General features: G+C 29.8%; 3 protein-coding genes across 6 annotated transcripts; 2 read left to right on the plus strand and 1 right to left on the minus strand.

The window, feature by feature from the left end:
* Positions 1-6,198: 6,198 nt before the first annotated feature.
* On the plus strand, positions 6,199-7,396 carry LOC108341994 (bZIP transcription factor 44). Its single transcript, XM_017579694.2, has one exon. It carries the CDS (start codon positions 6,700-6,702, stop codon positions 7,135-7,137), a length of 438 nt encoding a protein of 145 aa, XP_017435183.1. The 5' UTR covers positions 6,199-6,699; the 3' UTR covers positions 7,138-7,396.
* A 4,476-nt stretch (positions 7,397-11,872) lies between these two features.
* On the plus strand, positions 11,873-15,819 carry LOC108342939 (uncharacterized). Of its 4 annotated transcripts, none has more exons than XM_017580867.2 (5): positions 11,873-12,096; positions 12,414-12,514; positions 13,157-13,495; positions 14,362-14,393; positions 14,502-15,819. In XM_017580867.2, the coding sequence occupies exons 3-5, from the start codon at positions 13,165-13,167 to the stop codon at positions 15,441-15,443; spliced, it is 1,305 nt and encodes a 434-aa protein (XP_017436356.1). In that variant the 5' UTR covers positions 11,873-12,096; positions 12,414-12,514; positions 13,157-13,164; the 3' UTR covers positions 15,444-15,819. The 4 variants fall into 4 exon arrangements, with proteins under 4 accessions (XP_017436356.1, XP_017436357.1, XP_017436355.1 ...); XM_017580868.2 differs by having other exon boundaries at positions 11,874-12,096; positions 13,160-13,495; XM_017580866.2 differs by lacking the exon at positions 12,414-12,514 and having other exon boundaries at positions 11,874-12,096.
* Positions 15,820-16,316: 497 nt separating this feature from the next.
* On the minus strand, positions 16,317-20,692 carry LOC108342940 (26S proteasome regulatory subunit S10B homolog B). The gene is made up of 10 exons (XM_017580869.2): positions 20,488-20,692; positions 19,764-19,883; positions 19,361-19,497; positions 19,067-19,228; positions 18,799-18,885; positions 18,626-18,712; positions 18,403-18,540; positions 16,997-17,188; positions 16,819-16,917; positions 16,317-16,710 (listed from the first exon to the last, which is right to left on the minus strand). The coding sequence occupies exons 1-10, from the start codon at positions 20,585-20,587 to the stop codon at positions 16,636-16,638; spliced, it is 1,197 nt and encodes a 398-aa protein (XP_017436358.1). The 5' UTR covers positions 20,588-20,692; the 3' UTR covers positions 16,317-16,635.
* Between the last annotated feature and the right edge of the window lie 1,321 nt (positions 20,693-22,013).

The following is a 22,013-nucleotide window of genomic DNA, read 5'->3' on the forward strand; positions in this document are numbered from 1 at the left end:
TTGTTCCAAAACTATAGTTATTTTACAGATTTAGAGTAATATTTCTAGAATTTTCCCATTCTACTTTTATTTGTTTAATGTAATATTAAACTATTTAAATAATAATTAATATATAAAAATATACAAACCGTTCAATAATATGTTACATAAATTTGAACATAAAAATTGATACAAACTTACTGATTGAGCATCACGCAATTGCTTGAATGATAGTAAATAATGAAAATATATAATTATTATATGCTTTTTGAATGTGACTTGAACAAACATTTTCTCACATTTAGGAATTTATTAAAAAATGTAACACTCTAAATATACTAAAAATATTTCAAGATAATAACTATATGGCAAACATCTTCCAATTAATTATCAATGCCTCATACACTTTACATAATTCCAAAAAGGTATATCTATTAAATTTCATATACATACAATTTAATTACTACATTCTTCGTATATTTAAACAATCATTTTGTTAATTAGATGTTAACATTAACTCCTTTCAGAGATAACGTATTTAGAAACAAAATGTTTTCTTTTAATACTTTAATAAATAGAATAAAACTCCACATAATCAACCAAATATCAAATCTTACACAAAAACATATTTCAAGACCAACCAAATAAAAGAAGAAATAATAGAATTACTGACAAAAAAATGAACTATTTACTCATATCACAACTATAACTAATTCATTTTTATCTATGTCTTATTTTCTTAAGAGAATAATTTGAAAACATAATAAAATTTTAGTTGTTGTATAATGTTAAAGAAATATAGAAATAAGTAACATCTCCATTTTAACTATCTATAATTTATAAAATAAAACATAATAAGATTAACAAAAATATATTGTTTCAACGTATAATAAAATATATCTAAAACAACTAAAAAAAATTACTAAACGACAAATAAGAATACTCCGTAACATTATCATCCTTTATCATAGATGCTTTAAAATCTACCACTCATATGTTCACACAAAAAGTGATCATCTTAATAAGAACAAATAAACACACACAAAAAATAATAATAAGGTAAGCTAATGTGAAAAAAAGTTTTCATAAAATAAATATAGAGATATTATCATACATCAATTGTTTATTAAAACAACCATATAACATATAAAGACTCGTACTATACTCAATTATCAAAATCCAAACATTGATGTGAAATCTTGGGAGGTCTTGCACTTGTGATAGTCTCTGTTGTTCTGCAGATTCATTATCAATGAGCTTCATCCTACCACATAGAAGATTAGTCCATTATCATATTTGACAAAGATAAAACTCTTATAACATTTTACATCTCTCACCATATACCTATACCTGATATTAAATTATTATTATAGTAATAAGATAACTTCTAATATCTAATTCTCACATTAATATCTACACTAAAAAAACATTACCTTAAAATCTACACACAAAATTTGTAGAATTACATCAAACATATACGATATTCATATTTATTAACAAACTCATTATCATTGCATATATATTTATCCATAAATTTATAATTTAAAATAACGAAATTAGTTATCCTTACCTTTGAGGGAAGAAATGGACATGAACAACAAAGTTAAAATATAAAATGTCCATTGAATCCATATCATTTAAGACAATGATTCAGAAATGAAGGTCTGAAAAGATAAGGAGCTTAGAGAAGTTAATTACTTTCCATCAACTTGGTTAGAAATGTACGTTTGGAGTTCAAAATATTGCATTTGTTTTTGTGAGGTTCCCATCTTGAAGGGACCACTTTATTGCACTTTCAGTCATCAGCTACAACAATCTGGGAAACCCTACCTCACTCACTTTACACTTTATCAACAATAATTCGCCCCTACCTTCACATTTATGGAAACACACACCATCTTCAAATCAATCAATCAATAACGCATTACAAAAAGGAACTCCTATTATCCTACACATTTTTACTGCTAATGTTAAATACCTACAACATTTTCCTGTGTGTAGGAGTAGGATAAGAAACAAGAGATAAAAAAGAAAAAGAAAGGGAAAAGGAAGCAGGATGTAATGCAATTGATTGAAAAGATGCTAAGAAAATGAGATACACCATAAATTACAAGTTAAAGTAGATGAGTGAGTCTTTATACCATTGCAATTTTTACTCTACATATCTACATGCTTGTTAATGAATTAATTCTTTTCTTTTTTATGACAAATATAAAAAAATACAAAAAATACAAAAATTTACAGAAATTGGTTTGATCTAACTGTCACATCAGTGTAGCTTTTTTTATTCGTATACTTGCTTATATAAAACTTCGTACTACAAAAATTATATTCTTTTATTTTTAATAACATTGACATTTTTTAGAAGGAATAACATTGACACTTTTAATCTTATATATCAAATTAAATCAAAGTAGAAAAATTAAAAGTTAAGCAACAAAGATCAAAATAGAAATTGTACGAAAACTTTATTGCGCAGTTAAGTGTTTGTCATTGTCATTAGACATTTCGAAATTATATAATGAAACTCTTTAATAATAAGCAATTAATTATAGAAGGTGGGCTTCTTCTTTTTTGTCATGCAACTGTTCTTGTATGGAAAACAAGTCAATTTAAAAGAGAATACTGTGACTATAATAAGAAAATAAGTTTTTTATTTTGTTATAAAAAGGATGGATGGAGAAAAGTTTTATTCTTCTTATCATTATTTATCTTATAAATAATTAAAGTTGTGTAGTATATGTTTAGTTAATTTTAGAAAGAAAAAGTGCATTGTGTTTAATACTTATGTTATTCAATGTATGATGGTTGAAGTGTTTGCACACCTAACGAATATATGGTATATCCATTTATAGTGATTGATCTCCTTATTTAATAATGCAGCCAATGTTTTTGGGTTTTGGCATTATTCCCTCCACTTTCTTTCTTATGCCTTTGCCTCAAATGGAAGAGGTAACAAACATTGCTATTTTCTTTTTAAACTATGTCACTATTGTCAAATTTCTATCAACCTTGTAAACAACTTCATTGATTTCTTTTAATAAATTGAATTACCTCAATCACATTTTTAATTACAAAAATCAAATTTAAGATTTTATTTTAAATGTATTGTTAAGTTTAGATAGTGACAGTATGAATACATTTAATATTTAATATATATAATACTATGTCATTAAGTATGTATCATTTAAAGGAACTCATTTTGTCTTTTCTCATTTAAGCAATACCAATTTTAAAGGAAAAGAAATCCATATTTCTCACTTGAATAATTTTTCATTATTAAAGTACCATTCACTTAGGCTACATTTGATTAAATAAATAAATAAATAAATAAAATAAAAGTACAAGAAAATTTATGATTTTTAAAAGTTGCTTTTAGTTTATTTTCTGAAATTATAAGCATAAATAATGATAAAAGAACAAGAACCATTTCATTAGCACGTCAAATTGAAAAAAAAGGTCAGATTTTGACATCACTTACTAAAGGTTGAAAGAGGGATATGAATTTATGAAGTAGATATCAATGGTGTTAGCTTTTGAGACACAACCAGAGTGTTCTGTTGACAATATTTTTATTTTATTTTTTCTTTTATATGTCATTGCTGAGCTTAAAGGAAATTTAGGCGCAGCTTCCATAACTTTTAAAAAGGTTCATGATGTGTTTTGAGCATAGGTTAAATCTCGTTCACCTCAACATAAAAATTTGACCTACTACAAGGGAAATTTCTATTATAAAAAGCTTGGATTGGAAAATATTTTCAGTCACATGAAGCTTTAATAGCAGATTATACATCATAATGCATTGATGCCTATAACTTTCATTAATGTTTTACACTATAAGTTATAAACTATAGTTATTTATACATTGATTCATCTTAATTTTTATATTTATTTTTTATTTAATTAAGTTTTTATTTTTGTAAATAAATTTAATGTACTATTTTTTATTAAATTAATGTTATATGCCAAAATTTAAATTTATTACATGTCAAAATCAAAATTATTTTTTATTTTTATTTTAATACATGATTCTTTTTAAATAAAAGATTCAAATTTTAACATATAATATTTTCAACCAATGTTAACGTTAATTTAATTAAAAGAATTAGATTAATTATTTTTTACAATAATAAAGACTCAATTTAATTTTATTCAATAATTAAAGACTTAATCGAGTAAACAAAATGTATAAGAACTAAAACAGATTAAATACTTATAGGACTCAAATTATTAATTAAGTTTATGTTAATTGTCTAATTTAATGTTACAAAGAGAAAATGAGTTTATTTGCGTTTAAATATGAAAATATTGCTATACTTGTATATATGTTATAACGACCCCGATGACATCAATACCGTATACGTATAGGATTATTTCATAAGTTGAGTTGTACTTAATTAACCAATCATTAATTATATAATTAGGAAAAATGGAAAATTTATATTTTCTAATGGATTTTTGGTGCTGTCATATGCTATAATTAAAAGTATACTAACAATAGTCCAAAATTTCTGCTAGACTTTTTGGTGTTGTCTTTTGCTAAAAATTAAAAATATACTAATATTAATATATTAAATTTTTTTAATATATTTTTAAATATCAAAATCAGTGTTCATGAATACAGTTTTAAGACATCGCAAAGGAATAATACAATAAAATCCAATAAAGAATTCTAACTCAACAAAAAAAAAATTGTCTCGCTTATGTCAATTTAAATAAAAGTTCACTAAAATAATACAAATAGATGCTGTTTATGAGATAAAATTATGAGATAAAATACTATTAATTTATTATCGCATTTACGATTATTCTAATGTTTGTTGGTTTGAGTGTTAAAATATCTTACATAAACTAATTAACATCTCCATATCAAATAAACTCCTATTAAAGTAAATGAACAAACATACCAAAAACAACGTGTAGGACATATTTTGAACATGAGGACATCTCTCTCGGATGTCTTTATAAATACAATACTAATTTTAATAATATTATATGATTTTTAAAGGAAATTTAATTAAATTGTACAATATAATGATTTTATGCAACCATTAAAGTATATTGTTTTTATCATTTTTATATTGATTATTTTATAATAATTCTGGTATAATGTTATTGACTCATGATAGTGTAAAAATGAATATATTAATATATTAACTAACACTTATAGTATTATTAGCACTTACTATTTGTATTATATTCTTTTCACTAAAATTGGATTTTATAAACAAAGTACTTTTGTATCTTAAAAATTACTGTGTCAGTGTAAACAATTATTTTAGGACTATTTTTATTTATTTAACATAATAACTAATTTTTTCGTAAACTCGGTTTTAATTTATTTTATCGAACAAATTTAAATTTTAAATTTATTTTAAGCTATCAATAAAAAATTAATTAACTACTATTTTAATTTTTTTTCTTAAAATGTATTTTTAAGTAAACAAAATTTGAAAAACATACACAATTTTTTTTCTATTTAATAATCATTTTAAAAACATATAAAATAATTTTATTCACAATAGTTATATCTAACTAAAAATAAGTAAAGTTCCTTATATATAATGTATTCAAATAAAACCTAATATCCTATCCAACTCTTCTTATTGTCATATTTACAAAGGAAAATGCCGACAAAAAAATTTACAAAGAAAAATGTTATAATTTGAGCATAAAATTATTATTATTTTATTTCCAAGAAGCAAATATATAACATCAAATATGTGATATATTAAACATCTTATCATAAATTGTAATAAAGTTCAAATTACGAACAAAATACACACACTACAAATTAAAATATTTAATTGATATAACAATACTATGTTGGTCTTATAATTTATTATTTTATATTTTATTTCTTTTTAATATAATATATAAAAAGCATATAATGCAAGAATAAAGATATAAAACTATTCTTACGCTAACCAAGTTCATATTCACAAAATCATTAAACGACAAAAGCAGTTTATATTTTAGGTCATGAGAAAAAAAAATTGCATACACAAGTGGCAGAATAATTTCCCAAAGTAAACTATATATGTATATGGTTGAATTTGCACTGCACTAATTTAAAGAAGAAAAAGGTATTAAATTGTATAGATATCTTATTAAAATGAAATATTTTTCTATAATAAAATAAAAGAGGGGTTAAGTCTCTGTTTCCACCAAACGTTGGAGGAGATTCCAATGCTTTTTTGCTTTTTCCTCCTTTCATTTGCTCTTATGCTTTACTTTTCCAACCTTTGATTTTGAAAACTGTTTTCTTTCACTGTCTCCTAATGAGCCTCTTCTTCTATAAATTTGCCCCTACTCACCTATACAACTTCCCCTTCTCCTCTTCGTCTTTTTCTTTTCTGCCTATTCATCTTCTCTTTCCATCTTCATCTATTGCTATTTTCCTTCTAAAAATCTTCAACCTTTGATGAACCTTGATGCCTAACATAGCTGTATGTTAATGTTTCAAGTTCCCAGTGAAACCTTTCGTTCCGGTTTTAGGTTTATGATAAATTCCTCCTTCAGACGCAGGACCCAGTTGGTTCAATCTTTCTCTGTTGTCTTCCTCTACTGGTTCTATGTTTTTTCATTAATCTGCTCTTTCATCTCATGTATTATATAACTTAGTGTAAATTATCATTGTCATCTATCTCTGGGTCCTGCGTCTTAGAATTGTTTTTTCATCTTTTTTTCGTTTCTGTACAATATCATTCCATCTTTTCCATGGCATCATCAAGTGGAAACTCGTCTATTTGCACCAAGATTCAAAGCTCGAGCTCCGAAGGAGATTTGCAGGTTCTGACGATGGACGAGAGAAAGAACAAGAGAAAACAATCGAATCGTGAATCTGCGAGAAGATCTCGGATGCGAAAGCGTGACCACTTGGAAGACCTCAGGAAGCAAGTGTCAGAGTTCACAAAGGAGAACAGGGAAATCATGGCGACCATAGACATGACCACACAACACTATCTGAAAACCGAGGCAGAAAATTGCGTTCTGAGGGCCCAGATGGGTGAGCTTAACCAGCGGCTCCAATCGCTGAACGACATCATCGTTGACATCATCAACACAACCACCTCCTACGAAAGGGACTGTTATCTAACAAGTTTACAAAGTTTTAGCAACACTGTCTGTCTCAACCAACCTGTTTTTCAGTGGTGAATTGTGTTGTTTGAAGGTATGGATCTGAGAAGAAAAAAAGAAGAAAGTTGAATGTAGTTTTGGTTACTGATATTGTTACGTACAGTGGTTAGGGTGGGACTGTATGAAGTGGGAGATGGGTAAGCAAAATCTGTGCCAAGTGCTCGATGAAAGGGACACACTCATCTTCAACTGTGTCAGTTCATTATTAATTAGTGCTAATCACTCTTGTTTACTTTCATCCAAATAAAGATTTCAGTGCTGCTGTAATTTATATTTACATATATCTTATTAATGCATCTACTACACTATCTTTGCTTTAAAGGATATTTATTTTTCAAACTATTCATTTCCCTATTATTATAATTATTATGCGTGCTTTAGTTTCTTTGGGGGAAGGTGTTTCCATATTTGCTAATTACGTGGGATTATTTAATTCTCTATTAAACCATTTAAAAGATATAACGAACTTAAATTGAGCATAAATTTATATATTTTGTCTGTGTAAATAACTTTTTAAAAGTAACTATGAGTGTTTCGGATGTTACAATTAACACTCATTCATACTCTTTTTGTCAATTCTTTAATGTCATCTTAAGTTTTTGTTACAAATTTATTATTAATTCTTCACCTTCAAATTTCATTTATATGTGTCTGATAATTTTTCATAGCAAAATCTTAAATCACTTACCTCCTGTTTTTAATTAAAGCTAACCTAATCACGTCCTAAAAATTAATAAATATATTTTACATGTAAATACGTTGGATTTATACCACTGGTATTTAAAAGTAGTTATATTGATGGATTACTAAAAAGTCATCTGATTTACGTAAACTTAGAATTAGAAATGACATTATTCCAATGTTTTTAGAAACGTCTATTCAATTAACAACAGATCAGTAGGTTATACGATATACTGAGTAACTAAAACAGATAAATTAATTACACAGATACGGGTCAACAATGGAAAAAAAATGAGAGAAACGCGATAATTATTGAACAGATTCCTAGTTTGTTTTCATTTATTAGAGTTAAGAATTAAGGATATTTTTTAAAAAATTATTTTACTTGTTATAATAAATAAAATTATTTTGCTTTTTCATTATTTTCTAATACTTTTAACTTATCAAACAACTTTTTTTTTTTCATTTTAATCTTATATTTTTCTTATCTTTGTCCTATTCTTCGATCCATTTCAAACAAAACATGAAATGGTTTAAAAATTGTGGAACTGTACTTGGTGTTTGTTTGATTAAAACACTATGCATCTCAAAAAGCACTTTATTCAGCTGACAAAACTTAAACGTAGTAGTAGCAATCGAACGCTTTGTCGCTTAAACATAATCTCTCTTTTAAGATTTTTGTAGTTAAATAAAAGAGCACTACGGTCATATTACCTTTCACGTGGAAAACAATGATTGACATTGAATTTGGAGTTTAATCTAAAATACAAAAAATAAAACTCACTGTCGACCTTTTATGTCAATTCTCTATTATTCCATACTGGCTTTCATTATCTTATTTAAATAAAAGTATCACTAGTTTAAAATTTCAATTCTTTTTTACCAAATAAGGACAAAATTTTACGACTCAAATAAAAAAAATTATTTTGTTAACGCCACGGCCTACTATTTTGATTTCAAAATTTCAACTATAACATTAAGTATTTGATTTTTGTTGCCTATAGTTTGATGCATTTATTGTTTCTCTTTTATTTTTATTTAATTTTTACTAGCTATAGTTCACCCGCTTGCTCATCCTACAGCCTCTTAGCCATTGCTTCTTATTTATGAAGAAAGTTTGAAATTTTCTTATGATGTTTTATACTATTATTTGATATCACATTATCACATACAGTAAAATTGTTGATTTCATAATAAAATTTCAAAACTCATTCTGATTGATTGATAGTAATTTTTTATGCAAAAGGCTATAAGTGAACTAAATTCATATTATTTTTTTATAAGCAATATTATTTTTAAGTTTTTTTCTTTTTTTAATTGATAAATTTTAAATTCCGTGAAAATAAGGACAAACATCTTTACTACTCACAGAAGAATATCACCTAACAAGAGAGGAACTACCATTCTAAAATATAATATTTGAGCAAAACATTTAATATAAAACATTATAAATAAACAAATAAATATGTTATTTTAAATATTTTTATTTCAAAAATGAATTCTGCTCAATCAATATTAATGTTAACGATAAATACTTGTTAAATGATAAGAGATACAAATTGGTGAGCTTTGATTATTTTAAAATTAAAATATTTTAATATAAATAGTTTTGTAATTAAATAATTTTATTATTTTAAAACAAATAATTTATTTAAAAATTATTTTTTTAAAGTCTTTTTGTTTTTCTACATCAGTACGTGATTAGGATTTTGTGATTTGTTGGATTAAGTAATGAAAGCTAATTATTTTGATACACGTGAATTTGATAAATATGATATTTTGTATATTGATGATTGATTTTATTTTAAGAAAGAAATTGAATTGTTGTGATATATTTGATTAGTGCGTACGACTCAATTAATTTGTATGATTGTTTCGTGATTAATTATTTTTGTTTGGTTTTGTGTGATTTAAAGAGTTTATAATATGAACAATTAGAAAGATTGATAAAATTTTTCATGTTTAAAATTATTTTAAATCAATTTACTAAGAAATGAGTACTAATTTGATCAATTGATCACGTGCAATTTTCCTAAAAAAATACAAAAATGCAATTGTTGATAGTTGATATAACACTAAGTGGTAACATACTGAAATTGAGTGTCAACCTCATTGTGCAGGTTTGAGAACATTTTAGCTTTAGACAGTTAAGCGCAAGTTTATACTATTGAACTTGGTATTATGCGAATGCCTTGGTGTTAGACAGAAACAAGACACAGCTGACGCAACTTTGGTATCGCAAGTCTTGAGCATTTTAGCTCACAAATGTTGACAAAAAATGCTTCTAATCACAATCCTTTGTGAAAAAAATGACCCTAAGTGTGAGTTTTGTCACTCTCGTTGCCAAAGGTTTGGCATTGAGCACCACACCTGAGTGTCAATTTGTATGATTGGATCTATATTATTCTTTGGATATTTGAGATATATATCTGATAAAACTTATGTATGTTTATAATATTGTTTATTATTAACTTAGGTGGATGATATGATTGTGGACATGTACGATGATGGTGTTGACGAAATTTCAAGGAGAATTTTTTTTGGTGACAAGATTCAATAAAGCCATATTTTGCGGTTCTAATAACCATTCACAATCAAATAGAGTATAATGTGTTATGCCGTGAATGGTAGCTGCAGGTCCATGGGAATTGTTTGGTCGTAGGCGCGAATGATATTAACCTTGTGTGTGGTCAAGTGGTAATCCTTTGAAGTTATGACTCTGGAGAGTCTAGAAACCACCTCAGGTGCACATCTCCAGTGAGTTTCAATGTCAATAATACGTATTTAGACAATATAGTCTAATGTTAATTGTTTGTGTGTATCTATATGATTTTTTGTAGTTAATTCATGTTTAGCTTATATTTAATATTATTAAATGATCTTAGGATAATTCTTTTGCACACTAGTTTATCTTTTTGTATTTTTTTTTGTCTTTTTTACAATAATCACTCCAAGATGTGATGAGAGGAAGAATTAGGTGATGACACACTTTTAAGAGAAAACAATCATGTTATGGAATAATGTTCGTTTGGAGTAATTTTCATTAACTTTTAATAGTTATTTTGTATTATAATTTATAAAAACTATTTTAGCTGTTTTATATATTTTTATTATTACAATATTATTTATATATATATATATATATATATTAATATTAATATTAATATTAAGATACTTGTTTTATTAATTTTATAATGTCTTATTTTATTAGTGATAAAATGTTAAAATAGGATACATTAATAATTTAAATTAATGTATAACTTATGCAATATCTAAATACATTTTTAATCATTTATATAAATTTAATGTTATTTATATATCATTGGAACTTACTCATAATATTGTTATGCAATATTCATTTTTTTATTCCGTATTTATAGTTTTCCATATTTTCTTGAACATATTTGAACATTTACTGAGTTGGATAAGCTCAGATTCAAGCATAACTTAAATTTAATATTTAAAATATCATATCTAACAGTTTAGTTTATCATAGTATCCTACGAGTTAATTTAGATGAGTTATTTGAATTTAATTCAATTTAAAATTTAAATAATTTTTTTTATTTTAAATAAAAAACAAATATACTAAATCTTTAATAAAAAATCATATAATTAATTTTAGTAATTATTTTTATAATAAAATATAATTATATATAATTTACTATTAAATTTTAATGAAAACATATCATATAAAAAGTAAAATGTAAAATTTAAAATATAAATATCCAAAAAAAGTTATAATTTACTCTTCAAATCTCATCATCATTATTTATTTTATTTTTCAATATTATCTAAATTTGTTTCCGGGGCTGGATGAGTGTTATTTACTAATGATACGAGTCAAAATCTTGCATCTAAAATTACTAGCAATGTGTTCTCATGTGAATGAGTAAGTATTTGTAGGTGATGAAACCTAAATTAAAAATAACAAAATTTAAATATATTATTTATATTGATTAGAAATAAATTAAAAATTTATTATAGGTAGACAAAATAAAGTATATATTAATTTTTGTTTTTATGTTCTTAAACTAGAAGAAGTTGGCAGAAGAGACAAAGCCGGAAAAGAAGGAAACACAGTGTTGAACAAACATCCTCTAGCCGTAGACTATGACCTAACGCCGTGATAACGATTGTTGTCAAAGTCTGAGCTTTAAACAGACTCTGACTGTGTTACTCAAACACCGTACACTGCTGAAAGGCAAAGTTAGATCGAAGACGAAGTCGAAAATGACAAATTGGAAATGGTTTCCATTCTTTTCTCCCAAAAGACTCTAACTTTTCATTTGAAGAGGTAATGCAATCTAGCATCAGTTTTTTCTTCCTTCTCATCTATTTCTTTCCCTCTCTATTTTTAGTACTTCTCTGTTAATCAATTTATCTTTTCAGCACTCCAAAACCCTAGCTTCTTGTTGTTTTGTTGAAAAATTTTGTTCTTATCCTACACTAGAAACTAAGCCTTATTTTGTGACTCTAATAGTCTTTCTTTCTAAGTGATTCGTGTCACCGGAGAAAAAATTGCAACTCTTTTTTTTTTTGTCTAAAGCAATTTATTCCTGGTGGTTTTATTTGTGAATATATTTATTTACTTCAGAGTTCCATGGATTTTAGGCATAGCATTTAACTGAGCATTTCTCAGTGTTGGTTTTGGAGTGGATTCCGTGTTGCACTTTCAACAGAGTATGAATGCTCGGTGTTGCACTTTGAACCGAGTATGAATGCTTGGACTCGCTTTTATAATTTATGCTGTAGCTGTTTTTGTTAATTTATTATGGAGTCGTTTTTTCTAGGACTGGTGGCAGTGAGAAAGGTGTTAGTGTTTTTTTAGGGAACATGTTCCATGGTTGTCATTATTTTACCAGACAGAGTCATGTTCATCAAAGCTTTTATACTGTCTTGTGGTTTATAGGAGGGTTTCAGTTGTATGCAAATTTATGTTTGGGACTGTCTTTTCCTTAATTCCATAACATTCAATAGCTATCCCATAGTATCTATTTTTTAATTGGCTTTTTTTGTTTGTTATATAAAGTGCTTTTAACAAATTGAAGAATATGTCGTTATGTTCACTGATTGTTTGGTGGCACGGAAATGAGATGATTATTTTGTTGTTTTATATTTAGAACTTTGACATCAGGATGGTTTTTAATATATGTTACCAGTAAACTGAATTTAATTGAATTTTCATTTTGTTTATTTTTAAAAGGAGGTAGGATTAGATTTCATTGTTGGAATGTTTGGATTGCTTCTGATATGTAAGTGGATGTGTTTTCTGCATTCCCTGGTCTTTAAGTTACCTTATTTTAATTTGTATCATTGAATGCAAGATAGATTGACTGTTTTGTTGTGTATGCCAGCAGTTAACATGGGATCAGCTTGTTGTGTTGCTGCGAAGGATCAAACTATTCCCAGCAGGACTGGAGGTGAAAGTTTACGTAGAAATGCTGTATGTTCACCATTATGGAATTTTCGATGGGATAGTTGGGGCCGTGTTGCTAGAGAGATTGAGAATCCTTCCTTTCACACATCTCGCGGAATCAGCAGAAATGCCAGCATGGAGTTTAAAGGATCATTGAGTTCTGAAAGAGGCCATTTTTCTGATGGGGGAAGCACCTTGGAGAATTCTGTAACACCTACATCTCTGAAGTCCCCTGTTCGTGAGTATTTGGCTAGAAGTCACACGACTCCATCTTCAGGTAAATTTTAAGTCTACTTGTGGGATTTACTTGAACAATTAGAACATGACAGATCCTCAAATTAAAGTTGGTTCTGCTGATGAATAAATTAGTTTCGCTATTATCCTCAAATTTTTTGTGCTCACTTTCTCAAGCTTCACTTTTGTCTTTCCAACAGAGGCAATAGGGAAACTTTTGGTTAAGTCCTCTGGCTGAAACCCAACCCAACTTTTGGTTTTCTTTTTCTGTACCTTTCGCTATACTTGTTAATAAGGTTGTATAGTGGTGTCTAGAATTGCTTTGGCCATTTAGTGCATGTTTGGTTTGGCATTGGATCAAATCAAAATGTGGACAAATAATCTACACTAAAACAGAAGTTACTTTGAGGAGTTTATATTTTTCACATCTAAAACATGGATCCAAGACCCCAATATGTCAAACCAAACATGAACTAATATTAGTTACAGTATCTTCTCCCACTACCACACAAAGGGGAGAATTGAGGATGAATGTAAGGCTGAATCGGTTATATTAATATGTTCCTTGCACTTCATTTTTAAGTGGCATTGAGGGCTTAAAAGTTCATTTATCAGCCATGGCCAATTTAGATTCTTTTTCTTTTTGAAAATATAATAAAGATGTCTTTTCAATGTTACTGTTTTTTAATTTTCTTTCATAATTTTATGTTTGCTAGGATCTTTTTCGTACACTGTTATTCTTTGTAGCACGTATCGCCTTACATGCTTTTTGTTTCCCCTCTCTAAAAGGTTTTCTATTTTGGCGGCATGTGTACTACCTGACATCCGGATGAATATGCCCTCTGCTTTGTGGGTTGTTTTTTTTGTTTGGGATTTAATTTTTCATCTTCCTCTATATGCTTGTTGCAGATATATCCATGACAAGTAATTGCTCTGCAGTGGTGAGTTTTGAACTGCTAAATTTGACAAAGAAATAAACATTCATTATCTGAATTACAAGCCATTTTACGGCATCGCACTAGCCTCACTCTATCTATATTTCTCCTCAGGTGAAGAATCCGATCGAATCACCTGAGATTGCAGAATGTTCAATACCAAATTGTTCAACATCTCCAGTTTTCTCAACACCTACCATAGATTTAATGCCTAATCATAATTATCACAATCTTCCTACCTCAGTGCCATCCAGATGGGCTCATCGTTCTCCCGGGTACCCACTATCGAGACAAATCTCTGATAGTCGAATTCTGGGTCTGAAATCACCTGACACATCAATTTCTGAAGGCAGACCATCGTTTGTACTCTCTAATTGCAGCAACGATATGGCATCAGGATCCCAGTGTGGTTCATCTGATGGCTGGTCCATGCGCACTTTTTCTGAAATGGTGGTCTCATCACAAAAGGAAAGGTGGTCTTTTGATAGCGAGTATTCAGGTTCAGGTCGTCACAAGATGAGTGGAACAAGCAGCAGGTTCTCGTATTCTCCCTCCATGGACGTACAATCTTGTGGGGCTTGCTCCAAGCTCTTGACCGAGAGAACTGCATGGGGTAGCCAAAAATTTATGGGCAACAGTGACCTCTCAGTTGTTGCTGTACTGGCGTGTGGTCATGTTTATCACGCGGAATGCTTGGAGACTATGACATCAGAGGCAGATAGTTGTGATCCAGCTTGTCCAATTTGTATGATTGGAGAGACGCACTTGTCAAAGTTATCCAAAAAAGGTCTTAGGAGTGAATCAGAGACCAAGGCCAAGAACTATAGAATATCTAGAAACCGAGTAGTTGATAGCTACCTTGATGGTGGGTTAGATGTTTTTGATCGCCTAAAAGACGTGGTTTCAAAGATGGAGCCTAGCTCCAGTAGGAGACCTTCATTTGGAAAGCCCTTCTTGAGGCGACGTTTTTCATTGGGATCAAAGTGGAGTCGGTCCCTAATGGAGAATGATTCAGTTAGGAAAAAGGGCTTTTGGGCCAGATACCGCAAGGACTGAGCTTCTCTAGCCATAGCTTTTAGTCGCAGCAGTTCTTTTATATGCAGTCTAGCTCTAGTAAAAGTTTGGAATTGTTTTAGATATATATTTTGGCTTGCCAGCAGAAGTTACCAACCGTGTTGACGAGCTTCATACAGAATGAGACTTCCTAAAAATCAGAGCCTAGCACCCACGAACACAGGGATGCCAAAGGACACAAGCTTCGCCTGGGTGTTGTAGAAACACTCATTCTTTCTGCTTCAATACACCTTTTGCGGCTTAAAAGTCCTTCTAGATAGATTGAAAGTGAAAGAAATCATTCCGGTGGGTGATAATTTCTGAAACTTGTATTCATGTAATTTTTTTAGTTAATTTTGAATTAAGCAAATTTTAAAAATAGTAACGCTTGTTATTCTTTGCAAGAAATCAAAATAGGAAATCAAGGTAGATAATATCGCTAGTTAAACGAATACGTCTGTTCAGGAAGACATTGGCAGATGAAGATTGCTTGAACGCCTTCTGTACAGCCGCAGCCGAGATTTGAGGGCACTTAATTCAAGAAATGCATATTTTCGAGGAAAGCTCTTGTTCAGTTTTCTTTTCTTCGAAAACAACTCTCTTTGCAGTTACTAAATTACCACAATTAATTAAGCGCAGTGTTTTTACAGAACACGTTACTATAATATCAAGAACTACATAATAAAAACCCATCCATTTTTGAAATTTATAGGAGCAAATAATGTAGAACTCCGCCTACCCGTTTTCTCCTCTCGAAAAAAACTCGTTTTAACGTCTCTACATACAATAATAACATCCAGAAAAGCAACACTATACAATTAAACGGGTAGCTATTCTGTTATTTAAATAGACAATAAACCGATAATCAATTCAATGTGCAAAATTAAGCAATTTTAATTTTTTAGATATAAAAGAAATTGTGCACATGAAGATCCAGTATAACATGTGAGTCACACTAATACAATCCAGATAAAAGGGGTTCGGAGGGGCAACGATAAAATACAATTCAATTGAACATCCCTTTACCGTTTGATTAAGTTATCCTTCCAAATTTAAAATTCGGATAACACAAACCATAACCCAAAGGGAAAATCACGCTTAGCTCTATGAATTCAGTTTACTTGCCCGAGGTATTTCCAACTCCAGATGCACTGCCTAGATATATCCATGGCTCTGCAGGAATTTTGCATAGATTCTAGTCTTTACCAAAATCCGCATTGTAGTGTGCACTGGATTCAAGTTTCTTTGCCTCGTTCAATTTCCTAACAGCCTGGAACCAAAGTAATAAATAAAGTTATTGTCCCCTTAGATCACAACGAGATATATCTTTCGTAACCATCAATAAACAGGAACTTTACTCACTAAACAAGGAACTCACCTTCATAAAATCTTCATGGATCACATAATCACGCTCAGCACGAATTGCTGACATTCCAGCTTCTGTGCAGACATTTCGAAGATCAGCCCCATTAAATCCCTGCGCAATTTACAAATACATTAGACATGCACCACATGTTAACAAAAGCCACTCAAGAAGTCAAGCCAACTGCACTCACCTCTGCAAGCTTCACAACAGCTTCATAGTCTATTTCACCATGCTTGGCGATTCCAGCAGCATGAATCTTGAGAATTTCCATTCTTGATTGCTCATTAGGCAGAGGGATTTCTATTTTTCTATCCAATCTTCCGGGACGGAGGAGAGCAGGGTCAAGTACATCAGGTCGGTTTGTAGCCATTATCATTTTAACCTACAATAGAAATGTAAACAGCAATGTTATCATGAATCCACCATTAAAGTTTCGTTCAACAGTCATTTTGCAGAAAAATGACCATGTCTGTGAGAATACTTGAAAGAAGAAAACAGGTCAATGCTTTTATATTTATTTCATTTGAATTCTATATAGAAAATAATGAACTGTCGTTCTTAACATATTCCATACCATAAGCATGTAAACGACTGATTTTCTACTACACAATTTCATTATCGCCAGGCCAAGAAATACAGCTCTTATTCTTTTGGTAAATGGTCAAACACTATAATTCATGACACGATTTGATAGTCCATTTTTCATATTAGAAACAATTCAACAAGTGAAAGTAAAATCAGAAGCTAAAAATAAAATCACAATAACAAAATGAAATGTATCTTAACATGTGGTCTTGATGACTTAGCATCCACTCACCCCACCCCTACCCCACCCAAAAGAACAAATAACAGCAGAATAACGATCCTTTTCCTCCGGATTCTGATACAAGGGAGGTTCTCCTAATACAGGTAACATCGCTAGCATTTTTAGAAGTTCAACACAAAGTTATAAATCTCGTGACTACATGGCTTGGATACTAAAGATAGAAGATGCATCTATATCCAGTATATATATTTTGGAATAAATACTCATTGCCAAAAGAATTGCTAGATGTATAATCTACTCATGTCCAAGCCAATTCAGTCCCTCAACATACTCTCACTTTTGCACTCTTGTCCTATGCAAAAACCATCGCAAAGTACAACAAAGTTTCACCCACACTGTACAACGACGATGACAGAGTTAATAAGACATGGATTAAAATGAACTCAGGTTACTTTTTTACTGTATAAATATAAATAGAAAGTAGTGGCAGGCTTGGTGGGAGTGCATTGACAACTATAAATGTTATACAATACTTATCTATAAAACTATCCAATTTATATTCCTTAGTTCAGTACCCTTAAAACATTGGTTAGAATTCTCCATTTTTTTATTTAATATTCTTAGCGGCCATGTTTATAACAATTTCTTTAAAAAAAGACGAATTGCATTTTGAACAGACTTACCACAGACCCACCACCTCCACAAAATAATAACAATAATAATAAGTAAACGAACTTAAGTTCCTTAACCCCGGAATTTGTTGCTAGGGATAGGTTAGGTTTGACCACTTCTTTTAAATCAAGTTTAATGGTGTATTATGAATAAAATACCTTTCCAAGTTGATCAAATCCATCAAGTTGATTAAGCAGCTCCATTAGGGTTCTCTGAATCTCACGATCAGCACTTGTTCCCTCACTGAATCGACGACCACCAATGGCATCAATCTCATCCATAAAAATGATGCAGGGCTAATATAGCAAAATACATACTTAGATTAACTTTTAATTAGTATATGTAAACATACAGGAAGACAAATTCACACAAGCATCTCACCTGATGATCACGTGCATAGCCAAACATCTCCCTGATTAACCTGGCACTCTCTCCAATGTACTTATCAATTATGGCGCTTGAAACAACCTACATCAGAATGAAGGAAGGTAACAAATTTTACAATGAAGAAAACTTCAAAGCACTTAATTGACAAAAAAGAAACATAATCTAACCTTTAGGAAGTTAGCATCAATATTACTAGCAATTGCCCTGGCTAACAATGTTTTACCAGTACCAGGAGGACCATAAAGCAGAACACCCTGAAAAATATGTATTGAAAAGATGTTGATCAAATGTAAAAATTTAAAAGTATAGCTATTACGAATAAACTTCCACTAAAAAATATGTAAAAAAATGACATGACACAGATACTATCTGTCTAAAATAGAGATTAACACTAATAAAGGTAAGAGACTAAAACGTGCGTGAAAGGTAAATCACCTTTGGTGGTTTAATTCCAACTCGTAGAAAGAGCTCAGGATTCATCAGAGGTAGTTCAATGGACTCCCTCAATTCCCTTATCTGATCAGACAAACCACCAACGGCTGAGTAGCTGACATTACCAGGATCTTCATGCAGCATATTGTACACAACGGGATCAACCTGGCAACTCAAACACGGAGAATTAGAGACAATAGAGACCACCAGGATTAAATAAATCTGATGAATCCCAACAAGACAAGAACATGTTCACAAAGTGAAAATATTAAAATGATAAACTGTGACTAGACTTACTTCACGAGGAAGTGCTCGCATTATGGTGAGTGTTGTCATATCCAGAACCACCCTTGTTCCAGAAGTCAATTTTTCCTTATCAACTTTACTGCGACAGCCAACCACATACCTGGGACCGCTGCTTGCTTTAACAATCACTGATAAAACAACAACAAACATTCTATAACCAAAGGCTTTCGCTTATGTTTCTATCAGGAAATAGACGGGAAAAATTGCAGGGTAATTAGCTCAGGAAATTGAGCAAGAAACGTGTTTTGTATTTGCAAGAAACAAAATTCTCTCAAGGATAAAGTCGGTAACAAAAATAGAAAAAAAAAAAACTTAAATGTAACTCAATGTTTATAAATCGTAAGGTTGGCAACAGAATTAAAGAATGAAGTCAAACAAAGGGAAGAATAGTTACATCGTTCATTGTCAAGAGGCCTGAGAACTTCGCCAATGATCTGCCCAACACTTTGAAGAGACTTCAAATCATCTTCTGTTTTATTGAACTCTTTCTTTGAAGCACGCAAATTCTCCCTCACTGTAATTTGTGTTTTCAAGGTCAGAAAGTCACCAGACTCGTCTTATAAGGATTCAAGTCCAATATATATATATATGACAAAGTAAAGGAGTTGTGCCATTATAAAGGAAACATTTAATGAAACTTTCCATGAAATTATGAGCTACAGAGAATTTCCATTTTTTGAAACAATAAAGGGCAGCAGAAAACAGATTGTGGCTTATCCATCAGTAACAATGCTAAAGATATAACGACGGTGTCCTCTCTGACTAAGAACCGTGTCAATATTTCATCACTCGACTAGGAATTCAATTATTTCATCAAAAGAACCCCATTTGATTATAACAATAGATCCAGTTGATAAAGAAACCCTAGTTCCCAGAAGATGATGTAAAATAATCACAAATAAATTTCTTCTAGGTCAGACTCTCAACTCAACCTCACCGCATAATTATTGTCCCAGGGAAACCAAAAACCTAACCAAGGAATATAATAGGGTTGCCCGAAGTCAAGCAAATCTTTAAATACAAAACCCTAAAACTATGAGGATCGAGAATAAGTGAAAATTAAAAGCATGGTGTAACTACAGAGGCTATTAAAAGTGAGAGAAAAACGATAGACAAACCGGATCGGACTCTGGATTCCAGTTCCTTGTGCTGAAGAAGTTTCTTTCTATACTCCGCAACCGCATTACGGCGTCGTAGGGCATCCTCTGCGTCGGCCATCGCTGTTGCGCTTCAAAATCGAAAGAAGGAAGAAAGAGTGAGGTTGGTTAGACGGACTCAGACGCCGAAGCAGAACGGAGTAGCTCGAATTATGTTGTGACTAAGGAAGCCTAAGCTGGCAGGTAAAGTGACAAACAATTTTAGTATTTTACAACTAACCCCCTGTATTTTTAACTAAACCACAAAATTACCATTCCTCCTACTACAATTTAAATTTCAAATAAATAATTTGTCACTGGCCAGTTTTTTTTATTGAAAAAAAAAATAGTATTGTGTGCTCGATTTATAGGAATTGAATTTATTATTTATTATAAAATAATTATACAGGATAATTTGGACAATTTTATTACTGTGGTCTATTGTGATCTATATAATATTACAATTTTTTAGGTTGTATATAAGTAATCGGAAGTTTTTGCTATATTAATTGAATTTAGTAAAATTTTAAGCCCAATAGTCTAGTTGGAGAAAAAAATTCTTTTAATAGTAAATATTTAAACATGTAGCGTTGTTGTTTTTTCTTTTTGATAACTAATATTTGTCATCATCAACCAATACTACCAGGGAGATAAAAAAATTAAATTGATTTATTCGTTCAATAACATTATAATCATAAGTTCAATTCAACTTTTATCCTATTTCTATAAATTAAAATTGGAAACAGTTGTTAGTGCTATCCCTCACTTTTGAGAATCACAAAAGATCGGAATTTTTGAAAAACTTTTGCTTACACAAGTTTAACATAATTTTCATGTTGAGTAGTATACACTTCCCAAAAAAACAATCCTAATACAAACATAAGCACTCACATAAAATTAAAAAAAAAAACTTAATATTTTGACAGCTTAAATATTAGCATATTATAGCATGGTAGATTTTAATTTGACAAAATGAAAGAAAAAGTAACGTAATTTTATAATAAATTATGTCTTTATTTTTAAAAAAAATCCTTGACGAATTTGTGCATCAGAACTTTTCAAAATTTAACAAGGAAATATAAACTCACTCTGAAATCAAGTTCCAACAACTTTAATTGTTTTCCTTTTTTTTTTCACCTACATAGATAATGAATGATACATATCGAATGTTTTTTTATCAGCAAATAGATATTGAATGTGACTTCAAAGGTTATTTATAAAAAAAAAACATTTTAAAAATTTACAATAGTATAAACACTTTTAGTATATTATATCTTTAACTTGATATTACTTTTTATTGTCATTAAAAAATTTCTAATTATTTTCAATTTTACATCTATCATTTTACTATGATGTTGTCATAAATATGTATTTCTACATACTAAGAGCTCATTATTATAAAGCTGATCCTACCATAAAGTCGGCACCATCAAAAAAATATATGTACCAACCTAAACCTAATTGAGTTTTAGCGTAGTATTTGCTTGGATGCTCTGGTAAGACAGATA

The sequence above is a fragment of the Vigna angularis genome, chromosome 4, assembly GCF_016808095.1.
Source record: "Vigna angularis cultivar LongXiaoDou No.4 chromosome 4, ASM1680809v1, whole genome shotgun sequence".
Lineage (NCBI taxonomy): Eukaryota > Viridiplantae > Streptophyta > Magnoliopsida > Fabales > Fabaceae > Vigna > Vigna angularis.